Source organism: Carlito syrichta, unplaced genomic scaffold (assembly GCF_000164805.1).
Source record: "Carlito syrichta isolate Samal-C Ts95f unplaced genomic scaffold, Tarsius_syrichta-2.0.1 Scaffold303047, whole genome shotgun sequence".
Classification (NCBI taxonomy): Eukaryota; Metazoa; Chordata; class Mammalia; order Primates; family Tarsiidae; genus Carlito; species Carlito syrichta.
This window is the reverse complement of record NW_007247143.1, coordinates 177,929-189,218: the sequence shown is the minus strand read 5'-3', so window position 1 is coordinate 189,218 and position 11,290 is coordinate 177,929. Positions and strand designations below refer to the sequence as shown.

At 44.7% G+C, this 11,290-nt stretch overlaps 1 protein-coding gene across 1 annotated transcript in view; it reads left to right on the top strand.

The window, feature by feature from the left end:
• Nucleotides 1-11,290, top strand: part of COL14A1 (collagen type XIV alpha 1 chain) — a 197,571-nt gene that overhangs the window by 13,420 nt on the left and 172,861 nt on the right. Inside the window, exon 4 of the mRNA XM_021712073.1 lies at nt 5,339-5,425. Coding sequence (XP_021567748.1) covers nt 5,339-5,425 — 87 coding nt within the window. The remainder of the gene's footprint in view (nt 1-5,338; nt 5,426-11,290) is intronic.

The following is an 11,290-nucleotide window of genomic DNA, read 5'->3' as shown; positions in this document are numbered from 1 at the left end:
AGGATCGCCGGAGCCCAGCAGGTCGAGGCTGCGGTGGCCGGGAGCGGCCACTGCACTCCAGTCGGGGCGACAGAGTGAGACTCCAATTCAAAAAAAAAGAAAAGATGGGCCACCTGTCCCTGGTTCTTCTGTCTCTCAGGGGACATTCATTCATTCATTTTCTTTTTCATTCAACAAATGTATCCTGTGTGCCTACTGAGTGCTGGGCCCTGTTCTAGCCCTGGCATGTGACAGATCCCTGCCCCATGGACTGCATATTCTTATATTCTAGTGACCAGACACTATAGCAACTCCCGCTACCTGCTGACCGGGAGTTTCAAACATGAAGTGCAAAATGCTTGTATTCTGAATGCATGGAAGCAGCTGTCTTGTTTAACTTTCTGTGACTTCATGGCTAAGATAGACTCTTTAAAAAACCCAGCTCATTATTAAAGGCAACTTATAGCATAATTTTAAAAACCAGCAGAACAGTGAAATGAACCCCCCCCAGCATCCGCCTTCCAGCTGCAGCAATTAGCTGCTCACGGACGGGCTTGTTTCATCTATGCCCGCATCTCTTTTCCTTATTATTATTATTTTGAGTTGGAGTCTCACTTTGTCACCCCGACTGGAGTGCAGTGGCCACTTCCAGCCACCACAGCCTCGACCTGCTGGGCTCCGGTGATCTTTCCGCCTCAACCTTCCAAGTAGCTGGAACTACAGGTGCGCACTACCACGCCCGGCTAATTTTTTAAAATTTATTGTAGAGATGAAGTCTCGCCAAGTTGCCCAGGCGGGTCTCGAACCTGCGGGCTCAGGCAATCCATTCGCCTCAGCCTCCCAAAGCACTGGGATTACAGGCTGAGCCACTGAGTCCAGCTGTTTCCTTATTATTTTGAAGCAGATCATAGCGATCATTTCAGGTCGATTTTTTTCTTTTAAGCAATACCTCTTAAAATCCTGCTGTAAGACGAATCCACAAGTCTGTGAGGCTGTGGGTTTTGTGTGTGCAGCAATGTTCTGTCTGATTTTTGCACCCCCCCTTTTTCTTCCTTTCTCTTCTGAGCAGTGTTTTATGGGACATATTTTGCGACTTTTAAAAAAATTAAACTGAAACAAGACAAAACTTTGTTTACCTGCTACCTCTTGAAACTTGGAGCAAAGATATTTGGCAAATCCACCTGTGGGCAGGACACACCAGTGCTGTCAGTGTTGCATTGTGTTGAGATTCACATCATCTGAAAGCTCTGGAAAAGTCTTCTATATTATTCTGGGGATAAGTCAGCCTTCTGTCTCATGTTGTTGGCACTGTCCTTCAGTTTCTGGCCTCTGACAGATATTTGGTCCTATGGAGCAACTGAAATAACTTCACTAAGTTTGTGTGACACAGCAAAAGGGATAAGGAGAAGCAATTCATTTTCCTTTAGTCTGAAGATTTGGAATTGGTTAATTCGAGTGTTCTTCGATGGGATGGCAGAAGACATACGGGGAGCCTGATACAGCTTCCCAGGAGCTGCTGGCCCCAGCACCCAGAGGATCCTTGTTTGTCTCAGCTCAACTCTGCTGAGGCTGCAGTGAGGCTTTCCAGCAGGCCAGCAAGACAGGGGACACCCAAGCATATGCTTCTAGCCATGTTGTTTTTACCGGCAGGATAGAGGGAGCAGCTCTGCCCAAAAAAAGAATTTGGAAGAATGAAATTAAAATGGTCTGGATAGCTTCCATTTCCCCTTTTTATTTCAGTTATGTTCTTGTTCTCTGAGACAGAGCTGAAGCCCGTTCCCCCTCCCTGGAAACTTTCAGGGCTGCATCCCAGAAAATGGAGACTGGCGCAGAGCCTTGTGGATGAGGGTGTGCAAATAGTGCAGGGATTTAGATTCTCTGTGGGCTCGTATTTTGACACACGGTGAAGCACAGGAAACGGTCTTTGGATTTTTAACACAAAAAGGCATGTCTGATCTGCTGGGTGCCATGATGCCACATCTGCTCAAGCAACTCCCTCTCTTCCAGCCTGAGTTTCCTTATCTCCAGATGAGGGCGGTGACCTGTGCCTGTCACTGTGCGGATGAGCTCACTTCACGCAATAGAGCATGGTCGCTACTGGTGTGCATGATACCAGTGTGCTTATGACCGTCACTTGTCTAACTGACTTTGCTCCCTGTGAGGGAGAGAGCAACTAAGTGTGACATATATGTTACATCTAATGTGTGATGTGTGACAGCTTCCAAAATGACTGTCTTTTTTTGTGCGTTTGTCTGGAGACGGCTGTTGTGGTCCTGTTTTAATGTAAGATCTTCAATATGCAAAGCAGTTCTTCAACGATGGGGAGAGACCCAGGATAGAAATGAAAACTGTATTACTTACAGGTCCTGGGGTTTCATGGCAGGCCCGGAGGCCACACACACAGGTCAGGAAGCACAGGGAAAGAGAGGGAGAGGGAAGGAGGGAGAAGGAGAAGAGGAGGGGGAGGGAGAGAGGGGTGCCCGTGGGCTGCTGCCTTCTTTGGGGACCAGGGTGCCATCCAAACAGGTTTTCCTGCAGAGACTTTTGACTGGGGAAGGGGTTACAGCCACAGGCCTCACACTGTGACTGGGGTGGGGGGGCGCTGTGGCACATCTGACAGTCTGCTCCGGGTGTAGGGTCAGCAGGGCCAGCCAGGTAAGCTGTAGGTGGCTCTCCCACAGGGAGGTGGTTGCCTAGGGAGCCGTTGCTCTCTGGATAGACCACATTTGGGAACTGGAACCGTGTCAAGGGTGACCGAGCCTGCTTCTGGTCTGAGAAAGGCCCATTGATATTTAGAGTGGATGCTGAGGCAACATGAAGTCATCACCATTCACTGTGCCCTGTCTAGGAGAATGTTTTTCTCAGTCACTCTTTTACCTCTTCAGAACGATGTTTTGCTAATCTCTGCCTGCAAAATCCTGCCCATCTTTCAAGTCTGGCTCGAAAGTGAAGTTTCTGCAAGTTATTGTTCTTCCCAAGATCTATTCCTGCCTTTGGCATCACTCAGAACAGTCTTCCTCATCATAAAGTTGCACACGTACTTTCTTTTAGAAGATGCAAGCCATTTGGGGGCCATGGCCCCTTTGTGGATGGGGTTGAAGATACAGATTTGGAAATTACCCATGAGGGTGAGAATTTGAGTGGTGGGATGGTAAAGTGACAGTTGGGTTGTACAGGGACGCGTGGCAACCCAAGAATATGATCGTGCTTCAGGAATGGACTTAGAAAAGGACCCAGAGAACGTGGATATAAAGGAATGGCCAGAGAAAGAAAAGAACACCGGATAAAGCCCTTGGAGAAACTAAGAAAGAAAAGAGTTTAAAGGAGGGGTGTCCACAGTGCCAATTGCTTAAGTCAGAGAGGCTGGGTGCGGTGGCTCAAGCCTGTATGTAATTCCGGCACTTTGGGAGGCCGAGATGAGAACAGCCTGGGCAACTTTGTAAGACCTCATCTCTAAAATAAATCAAAAAATTAGCTGGGTGTGGTAGCGTGTGCCTGTACTTCTGGCTACTTGGAAGGCTGAGGCGGAAGGCTCACTTGAGCCCAGCACCTTGACGCTGGAGTGACCATGACCATGCCACTGCACTCCAGCCTGGGCGACGGAGTGAAACCTCAACTCAAAAAAAAAAAAAAAAAAGTCAGAGAATGAAGTCTAAAAAATGGATGTAAAAATTAGGTCAGTGGACACAGCAGGATCAAGGCATCTTATATTTTAAAATTATTATATTATTATTTTGAGTTGGGGTCTCACTCTGTCACCCAGACTGGAGTGCAGTGCTGCAATCATGGCTCACCACAGCCTCTACCTTTTGGGCTTAAGCAATCCTCCTGTCTCAGCCTCCAAGTAGTTGGAACTATAGGCATGTGCCACCATGCCTGGCTACTTTTTTGCTTTTGTGTAGAGACAAGGTCTCACTATGCTGCCCAGGCTGGTCTTCACCTCCTGGGCTCAAGCAGTCCTCCTGTCTCAGTCTCCCAAAATGCTGGGATTACAAGCACGAGCCACTGTGCCCAGCCTTAATAATCTTTTTTTCTTGAGTTGTTGTCTCACTCTTGTTGCCAGACTGGAGTGCAGTGGCATGCTCACAGCCACCGCAGCCTCGACCTGCTGGGCTTAGGCAATCCTTCCGCCTCAGTCTTCCAAGTGGCTGGAACTACAGATGCATGCCACCACATCTGGCTAGTTTTTGTGATTTATTGTAGAGACGAGATCTCACCAAGTTGCCCAGGCTGCTCGAACCCCTGGGCTCAGACAGTCCTCTCACTTCGGCCTCCCAGAATGCTGGGATTACAGGCTGAGCCACCTTGCCCGGCCACCTTCATGCATTTCTAAATCTTGGAATTTAATCTCTGGAGCAGGAAACCAAGGAAGGTTTCCCAAGAAAGGAATAATAGGGGCAGAGTGACATGACTTTGGTAGATGCTGAGCCTCAAGCCCTTTCCGCAGAGGGATGGAGCCCCGGGGGAAGGAAGCAGAGGCCAAGACAGGAGAGGGCAGAGGACGCTCCGCGGACGGGTGCCTCTCCCAGCCTTTCGCCTCCCTCCCAGCTCAGGCCTTCCTCTCCGCCCCCCCTCCAGCGAAGGGTCTCGTTCCCAGGCAGCGAGTGCAGCAGTGAGCTCACGTCTCGCCAGTGGCTGGCCTCTGCCCTTCGCGGGTGTTTGGCGTGTCAGGGCCCGTGGCCGTGTGCCGGGACTCTCACCCTTTCCACAGCTGCAGATGGAAGCGCGTCCAGGGGTGGGCGGAGAATGCCCTGGAGAGTCAGGCTGGTGGTGCAGCTTGGCGGAATGTATCCAGGGCCAAGGGCAGTGTTGGTCCCTGAAAACTTCCGCGTTAAAGAAACAAAGGAAACACTACCTTTTTTTTAAGTTTGCAAAGAATTTCTTACGGGGTTCTTCACCTTTTTTTAGATAGAGAATTCCAAATGTGAATGTGGCTAAACTCCTCCTAGAATGGGGCTAAGTTCCCAGGCTAAGTGAAGAGCCCTGAAGGCGTGTCTTGAATCCTGTGCCAGCACTTAGCTGGTCTTGGGAGGCGTGTTCTGGCCTCCTTGGCCGTCGTTCTCCCCTGTGTGAGGTGGGGATACTCAGGCCCACTTTGCTGCAGCCGTGAAGGGCAAAACTTAGCTGGTACGCCTGCCCATAGTGGAGACTCCACCAGAGTGATTCCTGAAGTGCTTTCTGCCTCTTCTCACGGCAAGGCTGGGGAAATAGCAGTTCTGATATCTGGGAATGAGTTGGTGTCATGGAGCTAAGCTTTACTGATGCTTTTAGGGCTTGCAAGGGTTTTGGTAAACCTCGTTGAATATCTGTTTTTTGGACCTTAACATAACATGTTGCTGTGTTTCTGCTTTTCTTCCAGTTAAAGACTTGGAAAAAAGAAAGGAGCCGAAGCCCAGAGTCAAGGTTGTGGACAAAGGAAATGGGAGCAAGCCGTCATCACCAGAAGGTCCGAGACTGTCGTGAGCCTCTTGGGAGGGGATCGTTTCATCGCAGGCACGTCGCCTGCGCGCGGCTGCTGTCCCTGAAGGGTGTGCACCGCTCCGAAGGGTGCAGGCCTCACGGGAAGACCGCCCTGGGTCCCCTGGCACTCCTTCTTGACCCCTTAGCGTGTGATCTCTTCACCCCGGTCACCTTCCTGTGACGATACAGACACGTGTGTCCGGCCTGTTGTGCTGCGTTTCGTGTTCTGTGCGGTGCCTTTTCTTTGTCACTCCATGCTGGAGGCGGGCCGCCCTGTGGCAAACTGTGTGGGCGCTCCACTGTCCGCCCCTGGCACTCTTAAGCTTGAGCGCTTGCCTACTGGTTATCCAGACACCTACACCTCTATTTCTTCATCTGTAAAGTTGGAAAATAGGGTGCCTCGCAGAGTTCTTTGGGGCAAGATGCATGGCTAGACGTGAAGAGAGCTGCTGAGCACTGAGTATCACGGGGGATTACTGGCGGTCTCCCTCATTCCTTCTAAGGACTGATGGTCTTCTGTGTGACGGACAATTATAATTTATTGACTATTCCCCCATTGGTGGGTATTTAAGTGTTTTCTAATTTTCATGATCACAAACATGCTGCAGCAGCATATGTCCAATGGTGGAACTGCAGGGTTACATGATATGTACACTTAATTTAATCTAGTTAATTAATCGATTAACTTTTTTTTGAGACAGGGTCTTGCCTGTCTGGAGTGCAGGCTGGAGTACAGCCTCAAACTCCTGGGGATCTGCAAACTTGAGACTGCCAGATGGGTAGATAAATGGCAGGCTCTAGCTATCAATGTTGACTTAGAACTTCTTCGACAATTTATACTTTTGCCAACAATGTAGGACAGAGATTATTCCACATATTCTTTTCAGCATTTGGAAGTCCTCAATATTTGGAAAAAATTCCCACTACTTTTTTACATTTTATAACTAGTAAGGTTGAACATTTTTTCATATCTTTAGTAGCTGTTTGTATTTTTTCCTTTTCATTTTTTGCTTTGTGTTATCTTTTTCTTTAGTGAACGTATAGACACTTCCTAAATATTTTGGGTATGGAACGCTTTTCTATTATATTGTTATGTTTTTGCAAATATTTTCTCCTGGTGTGTCATTTGCTTTGAACCTTTATCTTTTTGATAAAGATTCATGACATATATGCTACTCTGAATTTTCATGTTTCTTGCTCTTGTAATTTTTATAAAATTTCAAAGCAGTTTTCTGTTTTTCTTCTAATAATGCATATTTTTATGTTTATTAAAGTTATTATTAGTTATATCAGACACAGAAACATGTGTAAAATAATATAATAAACACGTTTGTCCTGTTTAAGAAGGTGGACATGTTGCCACACAGTTGAAACGCACTTTTGCAGGAGGGAGGCCACCACCCACCACCCACCTGTCATTTCAACACAGGCCTTTATCATTTTACTTCATCTATATCCACGCATCCCTAAACCCTAGTGAATTATACAAAGTTTAAATTTTATGTACATTTTGTCATAACGGGTGTATACTTTTTTTCTTTTTTGAGTTGGAGTCTCGCTCTGTCGCCCAGGCTGGAGAGCAGTGGCATGCTCATGACTACTGCAGCCTCGACTTGCTGGGCTCAGGTGATCCTTCCGCCTCAGCCTTCTGAGTAGCTGAGACTAACAGGCACACGCCACCACATCTGACTCATTTTTTGATTTATTATAGAGATGAAGACCTGCTATGCTGCATATGCTAGTCTCAAACTCCTGGGCTCAGGCAGTCTTCCTATCTTGGCCTTCCAAAGTGCTGGGATTACAGGCTTGAGCCACTGCACCCAGCCTGGGTGTATGCTTTTGCAGCTTGCTTTTCAAAAATCTAATATTAGACTGTTTTGAGTTATCCATGCTGAATCATTTTCTTTGCTGTGTAGAATAGCGTTCCATTGGACAAATAAACCCCAAGGTATTTAACCCTTCTACTCTTGATGTTACCAAAATTTTGCTATTATTCATTTGTTATAAATAGCTTTGCTTATGTGTCCTTCTGCCGCATATGTGTATTTTCATAGTTCCTCTCTATGCATCTTTACATTTTTATATCTAATATTTACTTCCTTCTTTCTTATCTTTGCCTTTTTCTAAATTCTTGAATTGAACGCTTATTATTTTTTAATCTTTTTTTCTATTATATGGATTTTTAAAGCTAAAAACACTCAGGCATTGCTTGGGCTGCATCACGTACATTTTGATCTGTTGTACTGCTCTAATGTGACTCATGTTATTTTCTCATTTCCACCAGATTTTCTTCTTTGATCTATGAGTTACTTAGAAATATGTTATTAATTGCTGAACATCTGGAGATTTTGAAAGGATATGAATTTGTTACTGATGTCTAACTATTGCATTGTGGTCAGAGAACATGACATGTAGGAACATTCTTTGAAATTTGTTGAAGCATTTTATTACTTAAATGTGGTCATTTTTAAAAACCATTCCATGTGTCCTTGAGAAAATGTACATTTTAATCTCCCTCACTGATATTTGTCCTTTTCTGTTTGTAACTCTGGCAATTTTGCTTTAAATACTTATAGGCTAGATGCATAAAAATTAGAGGTATTATGTTTTCCTATTTAACATTGTATAATGATTCCTTTTATTCTTATTAATTCAGTGTTTCCCTCAAAGGCTATTTTGTCTAATATTAGTATAGCAGTAACCAACTTATTTTATTTGGTACTCACAAACTACATTAATTCTTTATTCTTTAACGTTTACTCTGTGTCCTCAGGTTCAATGTGAATAATCTTGTGAAGAAGATTTAGTTGCATTTTAAATATTTTCTTAGAGTCACTGTATTCTCTTTGATAACTTTAGTTTACTTAAATTTGTTGATATTACTGATAATTTTGGACTTACCATTAATTTTGTGCTTTCTTATCTTTTTTCCTCTTTTATGTCTTACTTAAAATGCATCAAGTTTCTTTTTTCTTTTAAATCCATTATACCCCTTTGCCTACCTGGAAGATATTCATTCCGTCTGTATTTTTTGGCATGATTATAATTTAAAAATTTTTTTTTGTTTTTGTTTTTGTTTTTTTGAGTTGGAGTCTCACTCTGTCACCCAGACTGGAGTGCAGTGGCCACTCCTGGCCACCGCAGCCTCGACCTGCTGGGCTCCAGCAATCCTTCCGCCTCAGCCTTCTGAGTAGCCGGAATTACAGGTGCACGCCACCATGCCCGGCTGATTTTTTGATTTATTGTAGAGATGAGGTCTCGCTTCCCAGGCGGGTCTCGAACCCGCGGGCTCAGGCAATCCACTCACCTCAGCCTCCCATAGGCGCAGGATTATAGACTGAGCCACCGAGCCCGGCTTATAATTAAAATTTTAACATGACTATAGAACTTAAAGTCTAGATAATAAAAACCTCTGTTATTTCCCAACAACGTATCGTAATGCTTTCAATTCAATTCTTGATCTCCCGTCTTATACATCATTTCTTTTTCTTTCTTTCTTTTGTTTTTTTGAGTTGGAGTCTCATTCCATCGCCTAGGCTGGAGTGCAGTGGCACGCTCACTGCCACCCCAGCATCGATCTGCTGGGCTCCAGTGATCCTTCCACCTCAGCCTTCCAAGAAGCCGGAACCACAGCTACCACGCCCAGCTAAATTTTTGTTTTATTTATTGTAGAGACAAGGTCTCGCCAAGTTGTTCGGGCTGGTCTCGAACCTGCAGGCTCAGGCAATCCACTGGCCTTGACCGTCCAAGGTGCTGGGATTACAGGCTGAGCCACCGAGCCCAGCCTTATACATCATTTCTAACAAACGCGTTAACCTTTCTTTTTCTGCCTCATGAAGATATGACATCATAAACACTCTTTTAACAATCCATATTTGTGCGGATTTGCCTATGGAGTGTCCTTTTGCTCGCTGTCTTATCTTGTATCTCAGATGTGCTCCACGTGCTCATTTTCTTTTATAGAAGGTCTGTAAGTTTATTTTATTCATGTAGAAATATCATCACCCTACAGTCACTGCTGAAGTATCAGCTGGGTACCAGGTCGAGAGCTGTTGTCTCTAGTCATTTCGACTATTTTGCTACCTCCCAGCTCCTGTTGTTTTGTTGACAAGTCTGTTCCTCTCTAGGTCATCTCTCTAATCTCTGGATGTTTTTCTGGCTTGCTATCTTTTGTCTTTGGTGTTTTGCTGCTTCACTATAGTCAGTCCAGTTGCAGAACACATCATGATTCCAGAATCAAGGCTTATATCTTTTGCCAGTACTGAAAAATTCTCTGTCTTTAATTCTTTATGTATCCTTTTCCTCAACTATTTATATTCATATTATCTCTCCCTCTCTTTCAATTAGATTTATAACAATTTCCTTTGATAATCTGTTTTTAATACTAATATCTTCTGCCTCTTTTATTTTATTTTTTTTAACTTTTGCCTAATTTTTTTTTAATTTTTAATTTTTATTTTAAGGATGGGTACAGTTTAGGATTAGATAGACAAATGGTCATCCTACAGGTAGATTTTGGGCCTCACTTTGGTCCCCACTTCACCTGGTTTAAGATCAGTTACCCTTTTCGATTAACTATGGTCTCCTCCCTCCTCTGGAAGTTTTCCTCTATTGCCAACCCCTTTTTAATGGTATTACGGGTAATTGTTCAGGGTCCGCTTATGAGTGAGAACAGGTGGTACTCAGTTCTTTGTTTCTGTGGTAGATCACTGAGTATTATAGACTCTAAATCCATCCAAGTTGCTGCAAAGTTCATAATTTTGTTCCTTCTTTATAGCTGCATAATATTCCATTGTGTATATGTACCACATTTAAAAAAAAAATCCAGTCCACTTTTGATGGTTCCATGTTCTTGTTACTGGGAACAATGCTGCAATAAACATACTTGTGCAGGTACCTTTTTTATAGAGTGATTTGAGATTTTCTGGGTATATTCACAGAAGGGGGATGGCTGAGTCATATGGAAAGTTGCTTTTCAGATTTTTTTGAAATCACCACACCGTTTTCCACAGAGGTTGTGCTAGTTGACACTCCCACCAACTGTGTAGAAGTGTTTCCTTCCCCCTCTCCCCCTGCCCGCCACCCCCGCATCCCCTCCAGCATCTGCTGTTTTTTGAGTTATTGTTGACGGCCATCCTGACTGGAGTTAGATGGTATCTCAGAGTGGTTTTGATTTGCATTTCCTTGATGATTAGTGAGGCTGAGCATTTTTTTTTTTTTGAGTTGGAGTCTTACTCTGTCGCCTAGGCTGGAGTACAGTGGCATGCTCACGGTCACCGCAGCCTCAACCTGCTGGCCTTAGGTGATCCTTCCATCTCACCATTCCAAGTAGTGGAACCACAGACGCATGACACTGATGCCTGGCTAATTTTTTGATTTATTGTAGAGTGAGGTCTCAACAAGTTGCCCAGCCTGGTCTCGAATCCCCAGACTCAGGCAGTCCTCTCACTTCGGCCTCCCAAAGTACTGGGATTACAGGCTGAGCCACCACACCTGACCTGGATGGACATCTTAACAAGGTTGATTCTTCTAATCCTTGAGCATGGAATATTTTTCCATATGTTTGTGTCATCTGTGATTTCTTTGTGCAGTGTTTTGTAGTTTTCGTTGTAAAGGTCTTTCACTTCTCTGGTTAAGAAAATGCCGAGGTATTTCTTTTTTTTTTTTTTTGCTATTGTGAATGGGATAGTGCTTTTTATTTGGTTCTCTGCCTGTTTGCTGTTGGTGCATAAGAATTTGACTGTAAACCGAGCTGGATGGCTCAGCCTGTAATCCTGCGCTTTGGGAGGCTGAGGTGAGTGGATTGCCTGAGCCCGCAGGTTCGAGACCCGCCTGGGCAACTTGGTGAGAC